General features: G+C 36.4%; 1 protein-coding gene across 50 annotated transcripts in view; it reads right to left on the bottom strand.

Annotated features, from left to right (window-relative positions):
• ank1a (ankyrin 1, erythrocytic a) overlaps positions 1 to 18,046 on the bottom strand; it is a 223,213-nt gene that overhangs the window by 15,923 nt on the left and 189,244 nt on the right. For 47 of the 50 annotated variants that reach the window (NM_001327890.1, XM_073950221.1, XM_073950245.1 and 44 more), the window contains 2 exon segments: positions 7,966 to 8,305; positions 12,196 to 12,838. In NM_001327890.1, the coding sequence (NP_001314819.1) occupies positions 7,966 to 8,305; positions 12,196 to 12,838 (983 nt within the window). 50 annotated transcript variants of the gene reach the window in all.

Consider the following 18,046-nt stretch of genomic DNA (forward strand, 5'->3'; position numbering starts at 1 on the left):
GTAACTACAGTTCAGTAAACTACACTATAGTCCACTACAGTACAAGAAACTACAGTTCAGTGAACTACAGTATAGTCCACTACTGTACAGTAAACTACAGTTCAGTAAAGTAAACTACAGTATAGTCCACTACAGTACAGTAAACTACAGTTCACTACAGTTCAGTAAACTACAGTATAGTCCACTACAGTACAGTAAACTACAGTATAGTCCACTACAATACAGTAAACTAGTTCACTACAGTACTGTAAACTAGTTTAGTACAGTAAACTACAGTATAGTCCACTACAAAATAGTTCACTACAGTCCACTAAACTACAGTTCAGTACTGTAAACTACAGTATAGTTCACTACAGTACAGTAAACTACAGTTCAGTAAATAAACTACAGTATAGTCTACTACAGGAACGTAAACTTCAGTACAGTAAACTAGAGTACAGTAAACTACAGTATAGCCTACTACAGTACATTAAACTACAGTTCAGTAAATAAACTACAGTATAGTCTACTACAGTACAGTAAACTAGTTCGCTACAGTACAGTAAACTACAGTGCACTACATTACAGTAAACTACAGTATAGTCTACTGAAGTACAGTAAACTACAGTTCAGTAAATAAACTACAGTATAGTCTACTACAGTACAGTAAACTACAGTGCACTACATTACAGTAAACTACAGTATAGTCTACTGAAGTACAGTAAACTACAGTTCAGTAAATAAACTACAGTATAGTCCACTACAGTACAATAAACTACAGTATAGTCTACTACAGTACAGTGAACTACAGTTATGTAAATAAACTACAGTATAGTCCACTACAGTACAATAAACTACAGTATAGTCCACTACAGTACAGTAAACTAGTTAACTACAGTAAAGTAAACTACAGTTCACTACAGTACAGTAAACTACAGTTATGTAAATAAACTACAGTATAGTCCACTACAGTACAATAAACTACAGTATAGTCCACTACAGTACAGTAAACTTGTTAACTACAGTAATGTAAACTACAGTTCACTACAGTACAGTAAACTACAGTATAGTCCACTACAGTAATGTAAACTACAGTATAGTCCACTACAGAACAGTAAACTACAGTACACTAAACTACAGTTCAGTACAGTAAACTACAGTATATTCCACTACAGTAATGTAATCTACAGTATAGTCCACTGCAGTACAGTAAACTACAGTTCACTACAGCACAGTAAACTACAGTCCACTACAGTACAGTAAACTACAGTATAGTTCACTACAGTACAGCAAACTACAGTATAGTCCACTACAGTACAGTAAACTACAGTATAGTCCACTACAGAACAGTAAACTACAGTACACTAAACTACAGTTCAGTACAGTAAACTACAGTATAGTCCACTACAGTAATGTAAACTACAGTATAGTCCACTACAGAACAGTAAACTACAGTATAGTCCACTACAGAACAGTAAACTACAGTACACTAAACTACAGTTCAGTACAGTAAACTACAGTATATTCCACTACAGTAATGTAATCTACAGTATAGTCCACTGCAGTACAGTAAACTACAGTTCACTACAGCACAGTAAACTACAGTCCACTACAGTACAGTAAACTACAGTATAGTTCACTACAGTACAGCAAACTACAGTATAGTCCACTACAGTACAGTAAACTACAGTTCAGTACAGTAAACTACAGTATAGTCCACTACAGTAAAGTAAACTACAGTTAATTAAACTACAGTATAGTCCACTACAGTACAGTAAACTACAGTTCAGTACAGTAAACTACAGTATAGTCCACTACAGTAAAGTAAACTACAGTTAATTAAACTACAGTATAGTCCACTACAGTACAGTAAACTACAGTTCAGTACAGTAAACTACAGTATAGTCCACTACAGTACAGTAAACTACAGTTCTTACAGGCTGCTGGCATCTGTTGAACTCAAACGAGGTCAGATGAAACTTGACCCAACCATCTGAGTCTCACAGTAAAGCCTTAGATTAACAGCCTTACACATTCCACCACAGTTACTCTTTAATGATAGAATCTTTCGAGAAATACACAGAGTAAATCTCTAACTCCTGCCCGCGGTGGTCAGTACCTTCAGTATAACCCTGCGGCGCACGACCCGAGTGGTGACGTTTTCCTCCTCGTCTGCCACTCCTTCATTCTCGCCCAGCTCTCGGTCCAGCTGAGTGTGTATGTAGGCCAGCACAGAGCGCACTGAGCTGCTGGCGATATGCAGAACATTCTGGCAGCTGATCACCATAAAGGCGAGCAGAATAAAGCTGAAGAACAGCTCCGTGACCAGAGCCCACATGCTGAAGCCGATTCAGAAACACGCTCAAAAACAACAGTGATGTATTCAGAGGGTCAGGGGAGGCTGTTTTCTTCCCCTAGTTTCTGTAGTCCACAGCTTTCATTTGAAGAAAGCAGGCAATTCTTGATCTCAGGCTATATTCCTTCCTCGCTCATTTCTTCATTCAGACGGCTGTGTTGGGAATGTGCTTGGCTGTAGTTTCCTTTTTTGACTCTCTCTCTCCCTCTCTCTCTCTTTCAGCCGTCCAAAAACGTCCTCCTTCTGTCCAGTGTCTGATTGCACATGTGATCTGTGAGCTCTAAATACTCACATTGTGAGGACAACTTGCATGTTGTGTCTTTTTACTGTGTTTATCATTGCATTATGTCTTTTGCCATTGTTATCGGATTTCCTTATCATTTTTTAAGCCAATAGTTTGGAGCTTTACAGAATATTACACTCACCGGCCACTTCATTAGGTACGCCTGTCCAACTGCTAGTTAATGCAGATATCTAGTCAACCAGTCCCATGGCAGCACCTAAATGCATTTAGGCATGTAGACATGGTCAAGACAATCTGCTGCAGTTCAAACCGAGCGTCAGAATGGCGAAGAAAGGTGATTTAAGTGACTTTAAAAGTGGCATGGTTGTTTTATAATTTTAGGATGACTTTGCTGAAAGGTTTTGATCCACAATGTTGACTACTGTATAACTTTCAGGAAAGGAGGACTTTTTTTTATTGAGTTGTGTGTTAGAGTCAGCTAAGTTGGCAATATGGAGAACCAGATAAAACAAAAGGTTGGGTATGGGTCCAATAAGTGCCAAAATGGTTATTAAAGAGATGATAACTGCTGGAATAAAGATAAATTAAATTTCATAAATTGGTAAAGTGGTAGAGTGAAGTGGTCTTTCAGCGTTCTTTGTAGGACTGCTAAATAAATTGCTGATTTGGAGATTTTAAGAATGTTTTAGGAGGTACTAATTGTATGTTTATGTGAGAATTGCTGTATATAATTAAAGCAAAATAGTTAAGCCTTTCTCTTTCTTTCTTTCTTTCTTTCTTTCTTTCTTTCTTTCTTTCTTTCTTTCTTTCTTTCTCTTTCAGCAGTCCAAAAAATGTCCTCCTTCTGTGCAGTATCTGATTGCACATGTGACCTGTGAGCTCTAAATACACACAATGTGAAGACAACTCTCTTGTTGTGGCTCTTTACTAGGGATTGAACGAACAGCTGTTAACATTTTCACACCAGCTGCATGCTTTGGTTTACATGTAGCATGACAGGGTTAAACTGAACAGACACAACAGAAATTTTGTCAGCTTTTCTATAAATATATATATATATATATATATATATATATATATATATATATATATATATATATATATATATATATATATATATATATAATAGAAAAGCTGACAAAATTTCTGTTGTGTCATATATATATATGCCTGACTGAAAAATGTATTTGATTTATAAATATAATACACTGTCATCATGGCAAAGTCAAAAGAAATCAATTATTGGTTATTAAAATTATTATGTTTATAACTATGATTATTTGAAAATTTGAAAAATAATTGAAAATTTGCAGGAAGGCTAATATAGGGCTAGTATATATACTGTATTTAAACAAACAAACAAACAAACATAAATAAATATTTGTTACATGCAAATAATACAATTTTATGGTAACACTTTAACTTAGGTCACAATTCATCCTATTAACTACTGGCTTCTTACCTGATTATTATTAAGTTATTAACTTGATTGGTAGTCACAAAGCATGATCTTATTCTGCATCCCTAATCAAAACCTAAACCAAACTTCTACCTTACTAACTATTATTAAGCAGCTAATCAGCAGTTTATTAAGCTATTAGTGTTAGTTAATGGTTTGTTAATACAGTGAACTGTGACCTAAGCTAAAGTGTTATTATAATATAATTATTTAGAAAATTTAAAAAATAATTAAAAAAATGTATAATTATAATATAGTTTTAGCCTTTAAAATAAATATTTCCCTATAGCCGCATTGTGTGTCTTTGAGTTTATGACCTTACTGTCCATGCTTTCCAGCTCCATATATAATATTCCTTCCCCCTTCAGATGACAGAGGTGGACCACGTCTATATTTAGACACCAATGTCTACTGTCCATCTAGGGACTGGCTGTACATGTATGTGTGCAACCACATGATAGTGCCAACAATTGTGCAGACTTGAGTTTCTATCAACCTTATGAAAACAAAGCATAGAGCAATCGATTCTGTGACTTTGGGCTTGTTATTTTAATAAAGTCACAAGTAATATGGTTTATTGTTTGGCTTCTACAGCAAAGTACAGTCAGACTGACCGCTAATCACTGCTATCTCCAACCAAATACCATCATAGTAAGCTTTATAATTCCTTCACATGTTTAATATCTCTCAGTTCCTTTAAAACAGGGAGTGCATTGTTGGAATGAATTTTAAATTAAAAGGAAATGGACCACAAATCAAAGGAATTTCCTTAAAGAAAACTCCGCCTTTTTAAATGTTTGATGCTAATGCTAATGGTCAAATCTAATTCAATTCATTATGCTAAGCTAAGCTAAAAGTGACCCCACCAGAACAAATAAAATCAACCCAGGCTCATTCTGAAAATGTACCCCTATATACATTTCTGGAGAGCGGCAAATACGTCCCGGTAGGTTTTTTTTTTTTTTTTTTGCAGTTTTTGCAGTTTTTGCTTTCATGAATTTTCACAAACAGAGGCCGCTTTTGTATGCTTTTTCAGATCTCAAATTTCTCTCACAAGTGCCATTCACGCCTGCTGTTCTCACTTACACCCACCAGAGGTCGCTGTCACCTGACTGACTTGCTGACAGATTAACCGACCGATCCCCCACCCTCCCCTTCCCTACATCCCAACCAATAGTGTTTTAAAAAGCACAGATTGTCCCGCCCACCAACTTCCCTAAACCCAACCGACAGTTTTAAAAAGCAATCCAGAAAAAAAAACCCTCATTTTTTTTACCACATCTTCAGATTTTAACTACTTTCTAAATCAAAAAACTTTTCAGTAGTGAAGCTATTTTATTAGTCAAGTAGTGCAGTAGTGACCACACAAGCTACATTTACAGATCGCGGATCAACAAGTGATGGCACTGACATTCACGGAGCTCTAAGGCCAGTGTCTAGCCGATGAAAGTAAATCCATATGATGGCGAGAATGACCATTTCTTCTTATTTCTGTTTTACACTGTTCAACAACAAGTTTTTGGTGCATTACTGCCACTTCTAGTTGGTGACGTCGTCAGCCGAAACTTGCTTGATGGAAAGATGACTGAGGGAGCGGAGTTATTTGTGAAGCAGGATTCCTCGTGACCTTACCTTGAGTAGAACATGTTAGGATGCAATAACTTAATTTCTGATGTTGTGCTCAAAAATACTTAATTTCTGATGTTGTGCTCAAAAACAAAGAAAATCAATAAAACTAGGCGTGTGTGTGTGTGTGTGTGTGTGTGTGTGTATATATATATATATATATATATATATATATATATATATATATATATATATATATATACACACACACACACACACACCTAGTTTTATTGATTTTTTTTGTTTTTGCTGTTATATACTATGGTTTGTTTCTGTTTAGTACAGCATATTATTTACAGTAAGTAACTGAACTGAGTTATTCTGCCTCATATGATTCATTGACCGTTTTATTGATCACTAAGATATGATTGACATGGATTTAAGTTGCTTCGATTAAAAAATGAAAATTGTAAAAATAGCTTAGATGTAGCTAAGCTACTTTTGCCCTGTAGCTTTAAGCTTAGCTTGCTACATTTCCCAGGGGGTAACTTTTAGTGTGGTTAAGCTACATTTTAGGTAGAGTAGCTAACAGCTTTGCTCGCTACATTTTTCAAGTAGCTTGCCCAACACTACTAGTAACAGTGAGAAAGCCATCCATATGGAGGTAAGCCGCCAGCTGGTAAGCGCGAAAAGAAAAGTCGTCATACCGCCTTGTAAAGACCAAATGCAGCCATACGTAGCTCTGGCTACATAATTTGCTTTCTCCAGAAATGTATACGGGAGGTCGTTTTCAAAATTATAAAAAAATTCAACTGAATAGAATAAAAACTGCTTCAAATCAACTGTTTAACTTGTAAGATGAGATTTTTTCCAAAAACAAACAAACAAACAAACAAACAAACAAACAAACAAACAAACAAACAAAAAAACAAAAAAAACAAAAAAGTTAAGTGTCCCTTTAAAATATGATATAATGATTGAAACATTTGTGCCCTCAGTTCATAGACAGTACATCAAATATGTGAAAAAACTACAACATGATTTGGCACAAAATTCATAGAGATCCAAATGTCGGTTACCATGTAATGTTAACACATAGTTAAAGATGTGAAATGCATTTTTATACAATTATTTACAAAAATGCTTTCATGATCCCTGCAAACTTTTCAATCGAACACAAAATTACTGTGTCCACCAGAACAATAAGGATGTCACGATCACCAGCAAACTAAAACACCATAGATCGCTGGAAAACACTCACAAGTGTTGACGGACTACAAATCCACCATTTCAAGGACTACAACTCCATACATGCACTTCACTCACACACATGTTCCAGATCCTGACTGATTACACTCTCACAGCTGAAGCTGCTCACAGACTGATTACTTGGACTATAAGAACACATCTCAAACACACAGTTGCTGCTTAGTCTTATTATCTGTTTAGTAACATTACAACTAGTTTTCCTTGCCTTGCCTTCAGTGTTTTGAACCTTTGCTTTGTTTTGTTTGATTATTCCTGTATGCTGCCTGCCTTCTGACCATTCTGACTCTGAATTGCTTTCATACATCTGTTTGCCCCTGTGTTGACCATTGCTGGCCTGAACTCGCTAATCAACCTGCATGTGGATCCGCACTTCTGTTGTCAGTGTCACTTCCCCGGTTACAAAAGACTTAGCAATGAGTGTCTCAAAGTGAGCGGTATATAAGTGTGTGTAATCAGTAACTGAGCAGCATCAGCTGTGTGTATGTAATCAGTCAGGATCAGAAACATGTGTGTGTGAGAGCGGAGTGCATGTATGGAGTTGTAGTCCTTGAAATGGTGGCTAAGTAGTCCGTTTACACTTGTGAGTGTTTTCCAGTGATCTATGGTGTTTTAGATCGCGGGTGATTGTGACAAAGGAACTTGTGTGTAGTGTTTGACCACCAGCTGAGTATTTCCAACCATAACTCAATTACGGACTACAGGTTATTGGGGAATTCTTGGAAAATTGTCCTTTTGGCAGGCCTATAGAGCAATGGAAATTAAATCCTGTTTGCACATGACTTGACCTTCAACTAAAGACCTAAGAGAAGAAACCTTTTACACTACATCCCAGCAAACATTCTACATTCCTACTAGCAAACATCAAGTGCCCGGTGTGTGTCAATGCAAATCAAATCTGTCAAACATCAAATAAAAAACAACACGTTTCACCTTCAACTTGAGACCTACTGTGAAATAAATTGTATACCATCCCCAAAATGTCAAACCTTTCACATAAAGATTCTACACTGCCACTAGCAAACATTAAGTGCTTGGTACAGTATGTGACAATGCGAATGAAATCTAATCCAATAAAACTAAATCTCTTCTTACCTGTCCGCTCAGACGCATGTCCTCCCAAGCGCGCATGTTGGTTGTTCTGTGCGGGAAGCCGAGTCCTTTCTCAAACGGCTGAGTCCCCTGATAATGGCCATGGATGATCTCAGAGTGCCCCATGTCCCGCACTGGCTCAATCAGAGCCTCCTGGCCCAAACAAGACTGCTTGGAGTCAGAGTCCACCGTGGCTCGCACCGATGACATCATAGACTCTATTGCCTGCCTAGGAAGGGAGCATTGCAAAGACGCCAATCTGTTCTGAGTCGCTTCTGCAGCCGAATGCCAACCAGGAGAGCCCTGATCCTGCAGATAAGACAGGAACGACCCTGCGCTTAACCTGAGAAATGAGAAAGAAAATTAGGGGAGGTAATGACAGCGCGGTCAGCAGTGAACACTGAGAGTGGGAGCCCTAACCTGATTTCACCAAGTAGGACATGTTCCTGGATTAACATCTATGTTGATCCTGGAACAACATTCCAATCAGCCAATCAGAATTAAGGGATATGTTTACAGTTTATCTTAGGTTTAGACTTACGATTATGTTTACATGATTGTTATCCAACTATTATTCCCCTTTGATTTTGGGAATAATTTACAGTTCAAGAGTTCACACTTAGATAACACTTGACTTTGTTAGTAGGTTTGGCATGCTGTCCTGGAAGAGAACCAGGGCTTAATTTGTGAACAAGCTGGATCCGGCACTTCTGAAATCTGATCCGACACCTCATTTTACCTATCCCCCTATTCATCTGCCCTCCTCCCCTGTCCGCTGTTCACTTTCACTTTGTTCTGTGTCTCATCTACACCCTTTTCACTTTCATCCGCAACAATCAACCCCCACCCCGGCTATTAACTTAGGTTCGCGACACCCCACCGCTATCCAAGGTAAAGTCGGATATGTGATCGGATATGTGGCCGGCCGGAAGTGCGATATGCACATTAATATAGCAGCATTTTATTATGAGACTGTATAACAATAATTAATATTTGTACAGTATCGTAACGATCAACTCAGACTCATTCTGAAAACGTAGTCCCGTGGAGACCTCGTTTCTGGAGACTACAAAATACGTCTCGAGAGGTACGTATTTTTGCAGTTTTTGTTTTCGCGAATCCGCGAGAGGCCGCTGTGTGCGCTTTTACGCATCTCGATTGTCTCTCTCAGGCCGCTGTCGAACGACCGTCTGTCTGACTGACTGAATTATTCAATTATTCAACTGCGAGCTAAGCGGACAAACTGGTAGCAGCGGGAAAGCCCTCCACTCGGAGGCGAGCCGTCGGCCGGCGAGCGCGAAGAGGAGGAGCGGAGCGGCGCCACACCCAGCAGCGTTCGCTCGAGAAAAACTAAACGCGGCCGTATGTACCTCCGGCCACGTAAATCGCGGTCTCCAGAAATGTCCGCGAGGCTACGTTTCCAGAATGAGCTTGGGTTGGAATTATTGATTGGGCGATCAGCTGACCCACCCTCCTCCTCCTTCCCTGAAACCAACCAATTTTACCAATTGACCTGCTCGCTTACCTCCCTAAACCCAACCAACAATTTACAAAAGCTGTCCAGAAAAAGAAAAGCCCTCATCTGTTTTTTTACCATGTTTTCAGATTTTACCATATTCTTACCCTGTTATGAACTTGTTGACTTTATTTTTTGGATTCTATTTCTGCAACCGCTCTTCCCCCGGACTCGAACCCAGTTGTCGTCGTCAGCTCATCTCTTTGTCTCAAGCCCGTCGACGTACACAACAAGCTAACTGAACAAACTGGTTGCAGTGGGAAAGCCCTCCACACGGAGATAAGGGGTCAGCCGTTAAGCGCAAAAAGGAACGGCGTCATACCGCCCCATAGCGTTCGCTTAAAAAGTGAAATGCAGCCATACGTACCTCCGGCTACATAATTCACGGTCTCCAGAAACTCCACGGGACTACGTTTTCAGAATGGGAAATTTATTAAATAATAGAAATAATTTTCATTTACTTCCGGCCGCAAACGATACCGATAACGATACCTGTTGTCACATGTCTTTAGGCTGTCGAAGGAAACCAGAGTACCTGGGGAAAACCCACACGAACATGAGGAGAACATGTCAACTCCGCACCGAAAGTGCTGACTGGCTCAGATAAGACTAGAACCAGCGACCTTCTTGCTGTGAGGCAGCAGTGCTAGCCACTAAGCCGCCGTGTCGCCCGATCCTAGAATTGAGTAGAAGGAAGAAGGGATGGATGGGGGAGGGGGGGGGGGGGGTCTTCCTAAACAAAGATAGGTAATGGAGTTAAGCTAAGGTCACACTGAATTTTTCTCCCCATAAACTCCCATTCATATGCACACAAATACGTCAGACTAGAAACGCAAGCTCTTGCAAGTTTTGCAGATCGCTGCCTTGGAAATTCAAGCTCTGAACTCTGACCTGCGAAATTGCATCACTTGACTGTGTGAGACCAATCCTGGCCTCAATTTAAAATATGAAGCAATCGCTGGCTTTTTTGAATGTTTATTCATCTTGTTTAATCCTGCCCCTTTTCACAGCGCCATACGACAGAATTTCGCAAGCTCAAACTCTAATGTGACCGCAGCTTTACGCTGGACATTTATATTAAATTTGGACTAATCCGATTGGCTAGCTAATGATTAGCAATAGGTATCAGCTGCGGTCAATCATATCACATACTCCTCTCAAAATTAGTTTGTGAAACTTCACTTATGGTTGTGTTTAGGGGTAGGGAATAGGTATGGATTACATTTTTCAGCAAAAATAATGTTCTAGGATCGACAGAAATGTTAATCCAGGATCGCACCTTACTTGGCAAAATCATGACGTGCGAGTGAAAGTGGCCTTACTTTTGTTTCCCTGCAAGAAACACAGACACTCCATGAAAAGAAACAACTAAATGAGCAGAGCTTTTGCACTTCTTCGTCTAAACGAAGACTTCTGTAAACAGTCAGTTTATTGACTAGTCTGACAGTATTTCTAACCACTGCTGAATTTATGAATTGCGAGGTCCCGGAACAGATCGGGGTAACGGATAAGGCATGTTAAGCCTGGTTTATACTTCTGCGTCAAGTGACCGGCGTAACCCACGGCGCATGCAACGTGGTAGCTGTGCATTTATACTTCTGCGCGCTGTCTCTGTTGGTCTGCATTAACACTTCCGAAAACGATAGTAGGCAGTAAGGTGTAAATGTTCCTCTGTGTCGAGTTTCTTCGCTGCTGTTTAGTTTTCCTGAACACTTCCTGGATGTACAAGTTGCTCAAACTCGCTCATTTTGAGGCAGGAACCGGCGGACGTGCAACAACTTTAACTATGAGGTAAACACAAAACAAAACTTTCCACCTGGAGCTCCTTCACAGGACTCCACACTTGTAAACAATTGCTCCATCGGGCTTGCAACATTCGCGCGGCTCTCGGTCCCGCCCGGACTCGTCAGTGCTACCAAGCCGACCAATCACAGAGCTTACGCTACGCGTCGTTGCGAAGTGTAGTTACATTTTTTGAGAGGTGCATGTCAGCGACGCCGACGGCCATGGCGTAGGGCTATGCGTCAACACCGTAGCATTAGCGTGCGTTTGACGCAGAAATATAAATCAGCCTTTATCAGAGGAGAAAGAGGTGTCGTGCATAAAAGTATAGAATGGGGAGGAGGGTGTTGGAGGTTTATGGTGGCGGGGTGTTGCAGACGAAAGTGAAGAGGGTTTAGGAGTCGCGGACAGGGCGGTTGATGAGGGGGATCGATAAATTGAGGCGCCGATTTCAGAGATGCCGGATCTGGTGTGTTCTGGCACAAATTAAGCCCTGTTTCTAACACAGGCTCATTGGAAATAAGTACTTAAACATACATTTGACTGAAGTTCTTGGGTAATATGAACACTAGGGGGCAGTAACTAGTCATTCATTCATTTTACTTTGGCTCAATGACTTATTTACCAGGGGTCGCCACTGCAGAATGTACGGCCAACAATTCTGGCATATGTGTTACGCAGCGGATGCCATTCCAGCTGCAACCCGGCACTGGCAAACACCCATACACTCTCACATTCATACAGTATGGCCAATTTAGTTAAATTTAGTCCAGCCAGGACTCGAACCAGTGACCTACTTGCCATAAAGCGACAGTGCTTACCCCAGAGCCCTTAATAGTCTTTACAATTAAGAGTTGTAAACGTTTACCCAAGTATACTTCCTGAAGAAGCCATTTTGGTCCACAACAGAATTCCGAGCCCAATAAGCAACTCACCTGTCTTCGCCAGGATCTGCCCGTCTTCTCAGCCCAGGCGACTCGCTCATTCGAGCATACACACGCTGTTGCCCTGAAATGAGAGATATGCTATCTTCTAACTGTGTGCCGTCACCTCCTCCTTCTCCCAAACCTCCATTGGAACCGTCTTTAATGTTGTTGGTGACTTGGTGACCTACAGCCCCTTCTGAACTCTCCAACCCCTGACCTCTGTCCAGAGCACTGATGTTGACCCCTTCGCTCAGACGCAGCATCCCGGCGGCACTGTAGTCTGAATCCGCACCGATGGACTGATCCTCCAGGAGCTCGATGGAGCCACTTAAACCTCCCGGAGTGAGTCCGTTCCCACCGGGCGTCCCGCTCCTGGAGTGACCCAGGCTCCGGTTCTGCAGCGCCTCGGAGTCGTCCGCATTGCTGCACTCCAATGAGGAGTCCTCTACAGCCACAATGGACGGACTATTTCCTGAGGGCCAAACCTGTACCTCGGACATCTCCATGAGCGTGTCTTCTTCAGTGGTGGCGATGGGCGCGCACTCCATGCTGGAAACCTCCTGCCAGTAGGGCTCATTGCCCAGTGGCGAGGGCAGACTGTACTGCATGGAGGCCGGTGACACTAGTTCCTCCTGCACCACCAGCCCGTAACCTGGAGTGACACAGAGAGAGGCACACTGATACAGGCCCCCCACTGCGTCCCCCCCAAAATCACAACGGGAACCCAGGAGGGATGTGCTCCAGACCAGGGAGGGGGTTAGGGAAGGAAGATCGGAGGGAAGCCTACGGACTTGGTGGAAAGCAAATGGGGATTGAGGTAAAGTATTTGTTGCAAGATGGCTAAAGCTGCTGTAAGCCATTTTAGATTTCACGAAAGTGTGTAGATGACATTTTAGCACTTGTATGAAAAAGAGCAAATGGTTTGTCAAAGAGATTGCATGTTCATGAAAAAAAAAATCTATAGTAATTTATATTAAATACTCTATTGTTTTAAACCGTACTATAGGAAAGTACTTGAGTTATATGAGACATATGGAAATAAATGCAAATTACATATATGATATACGAGTTCATGTTTGGGTTTCGGATAATATTAGCTATCATTTTTAATAAATGTTTACATACTGTACTAATTTTAAGCAAATATTTACATGCTGTACTGCATGATTAAAACCATTAACTATCTAATTTGTAATAAATATTTACATACTGCGCTCATTTTTAACCAAATATTTACATACTGTACTATATGATCAAAAATATTAGCTATGATTTTTAATAAATATTTACATACTGTATAATTTGTAATAAATATTTACATACTGTACTATATGATCAAAAATATTTGCTGTAATTAAAAACATTTTCATACTTTACTAATTTTAATAAATATTTACATACTGTACTATATGATCAAAATATTAGCTATGAATTTTAATAAATATTTACATACTGTACTATATGATCAAAATATTAGCTATGAATTTTAATAAATATTTACATACTGTACTATATGATCAAAATATTAGCTATGAATTTTAATAAATATTTACATACTGTACTATATGATCAAAATATTAGCTATGAATTTTAATAAATATTTACATACTGTACTATATGATCAAAATATTAGCTATGAATTTTAATAAATATTTACATACTGTACTATATGATCAAAATATTAGCTATGAATTTTAATAAATATTTACATACTGTACTATATGATCAAAATATTAGCTATGAATTTTAATAAATATTTACATACTGTACTATATGATCAAAATATTAGCATTATAATTTTTAATAAATATTCACATAGTCTGCTATTTTTACCCAAATATTTACATAGTGTACTATATGATCAAAGATATTAGCTATCATTTTTAATAAATGCTTACATACTGTACCAATTTTAACCAAATGTTTACATACTGTACTATATGATCAAAAACCTTAGCTATCATTTAAACATGTTGTACTAATTTTAATCAATATTACATACTGTACTATGATTAAAAACATTAACCATATATTTTTTTTACAAATATTTACATACTGCAATAATTCTTAATAAATATTTACATACTGTACTAATTTTAACCAAATATTTACATACTTTACTATATGATTAAAAATATAAACTATATAAGTTTAATAAATATTTACATACCGTACTATCAAAATATTAGCTAACATTAAAAAATATTTACATACTGTACAAATTTTTATAAATATTTACATACTGTACTATATAATCAAAAATAATAGCTTTAAATTTTTTCTAAATATTTACATACTGTACTAAATTTAATGAATATTTACATTACTCATTTTTTAACCAAATATTTACATACTGTACATATGATCAAAACATTAGCTGTAATTTTTATTATATATTTACATACTGTACAAATTTTTAATAAATATTTACATACTGTACATTTTTTTATATATATTTACATACTGTACTATATGATCAAAAATATTAGCTGTAATTTTGTATAAATATTTACATTACTAATTTTTAATAAATATTTACAGACTGTACTATATGATCAAAATATTAGCTGTAATTTTGTATAAATATTTACATACTTTACTAATTTTTTATAAATATTTACAGACTTTACTAAATTTTTATAAATATTTACATACTGTACTAATTTTAACCAAATATTTACATACTTTACTATATGATTAAAAACATAAACTATATAAGTTTAATAAATATTTACATACCGTACTATATGATCAAAATATTAGCTAACATTAAAAAATATTCACATACTGTACAAATTTTTAATAAATATTTACATACTGTACATTTTTTATATATATTTACATACTGTACTATATGAGCAAAAATATAAGCTGTAATTTTGTATACATATTTACATACTTTACTAATTTTTTATAAATATTTACAGACTTTACTAAATTTTAATAAATATTTACATACTGTACTATATAATCAAAATATTAGCTGTATGTATTTTTGTAAATATTTACATACTGTACAATTTTTAAATAAATATTTACATACTGTACTAATTTTTAATATTTACATACTGTACTAACGTTAATCAAATATTTACATACTGTATTATATGATCAAAAATGTTAGCTGTAATTTTGTATAAATATTTACATACTTTACTAATTATTAATACATATTTTCATACTGTAGATTTTTTAACAAAATATTTAAATATTGTTTAAATTTTGTATAAATATTTACATACCGAACAATTTTTTACCCAAATCCTTAAATACTGTACTATATAATGAAAAATATCAGCTATGATTTTTAATAAATATTTACATTCTGTACTTTATGATTAAAAACATTAACTATATCTTTTTAAAATAAATATTTATATACTGTAGCAATTTTTACCAAAGATTTACAGACTGTACGATATGATAAATTTTTTTGCTATAATTATTCATAAATATTTACATACTGTACTAATTTTAACCAAATACTTACAGACTGTACTACATGATAAAACATATTAGCTATAATTTTTTTTACAATGTATTTGTTGTAAACCCAATATGCTTTACTATAGTACAGTTCAAACACACTATAAAGTTTACTAAAAACTACTATAGTATTTTTACGTACATAATCCTGATCAATACATGCAAATTATATATGTGACATAGAAGTTTGAATTTTACATATATATCATTCAAAATACTGTATTATTTTACAATTCACCAAAACAATTTTACAACTGAATTACAAATAAACACAAATGATCCAATATATTAGCTATATTTCTATATAGATGTTCATACATGACCATATATCAGATGTCCTTATGCTAACAAAGTTGGAGTGTAAATCAATATCTACAGATAATAGAGTATTAAGTGTTATAAGTAATATCGCTTTCAGCAGCTTTGGGCCAGCAGCAGGAGCACAGGCAATTGTTGCAGCATCAGGTATGCAGTTGTAAAAGACTGTTGCTGCCCCACTTGTTGTCACAAGAGGTAAAAGGGGTTTGTTAAGAGAATATTTGTTTTGACTGTCACCAACCAGGAAGTAAAAGACACCCCTACAGAACTGTGGAGCTGGGGCAGAGCACCCTGTATACGCATGCTGTCTTTCATGCTCACATTCACTCAGTCATGACATGTCGACCGCTGTCAGGCTAAAGATCATGCATGCAAGCAGCTGGATTAATCATCTTCAATAACCCACCCACGGAGGGTACGGTCTCGCAAATATGTACAATTGTCAACAGTACTGGCAAATACAGCAGAAATGAACCCATAACATTGATGCCACTTTATACAAGTCAACATATGATACACATCTATTGCGATTATTATTATTATTAGAGAGAAAAGAAAAACAAGGTGAAAATATGTCCTCCCAATCTCTTCCAAACCTGTAAATTACATTGAGTTCTGGCCTAAAAGGGGAAGTGTGTAGTTAGTCTTTACAAAATATTTACAAGAACATTAGGAACCAATATGTTTGCCTAACCAGTGCAGGTTGACCAAAGAAAACATGCTGTTTCTTTCCATTTGTTCCCTATTAAAGTGCAGAAAATACACACTTCTCCTTTAAATGACAACAAACAAACAATACACAGTGTGCTATAATAAAAAAACAATGTGGCTTAACACCAAAACAATGACTAAAACATTAATAACTGGCAATAATACGTGTGTTTTCATGTTTTTATCAACATCAGTTATGCTTTATAGCAATATGTAAACTTATTATTAACAATTTATTAATAATATGTAACTCTAGTTATGTGCTGTGTGTGTGTGTAATACTTTTTTTTGTATATAAGAAGCTCATTTTTGGTTAGTTCACCCAAAAATCTCCCATCATTTACTCCAAACCATTATCTTTGTCCTATTAAACATGATATAATATATTTTTAAGAATGCTGGAAACCTGTAACCATCGACTTCAACAGAAGGATGAACAAAAACAATGGAAGTCAATGGTTACAGATTTCTAACATTTTTCAAAATATCTTCTTTTGTGTTGAACAGAAAAAAACATAAGTGGAATAAGTTAAGGTTGAGTAAATGATAGGATCATTTTCTTTTGGGTTAACTATGCCCACATGAAAAAAAAAATACTATAGTAATATATTTATAGTAAAGAAAAAAAAGGGGCAGTAGTGTTTTTGAGTTATACAGTATTATATTATATTATCAATAATTGGTAATAATAAGTGTGTTTTCATGTTTTCGTCAGCATCAGTCATGCTTTATACTGTATGTAATATTTAAACTAATTATTAACAATTTATTAATAATATGCAACTCTAATTAAGTGCTGTGTGTGTGTAATTAATTATTAGTTTTTGTATATAAGAAGCTCGTTTTTTTAGTTAAAGAGATAGTTCACCCAAAAATGAGCATTCTGCCATCATTAACTCACTCTTGATTTATTCCAAACCATTTTCTTTGTCCTATTGAACATGATAGAATATATTTTTAAGAATGCTGGAAACCTGTAACCATCGACTTCAACAGAAGGATGAACAAAAACAATGGAAGTCAATGGTTACAGATTTCTAACATTTTTCAAAATATCTTCTTTTGTGTTGAACAGAAAAAAACATAAGTGGAATAAGTTAAGGTTGAGTAAATGATAGGATCATTTTCTTTTGGGTTAACTATGCCCACATGAAAAAAAAAATACTATAGTAATATATTTATAGTAAAGAAAAAAAAGGGGCAGTAGTGTTTTTGAGTTATACAGTATTATATTTTATTATCAATAATTGGTAATAATAAGTGTGTTTTCATGTTTTCGTCAGCATCAGTCATGCTTTATACTGTATGTAATATTTAAACTAATTATTAACAATTTATTAATAAT

Source organism: Danio rerio, chromosome 5 (assembly GCF_049306965.1).
Source record: "Danio rerio strain Tuebingen ecotype United States chromosome 5, GRCz12tu, whole genome shotgun sequence".
Lineage (NCBI taxonomy): Eukaryota > Metazoa > Chordata > Actinopteri > Cypriniformes > Danionidae > Danio > Danio rerio.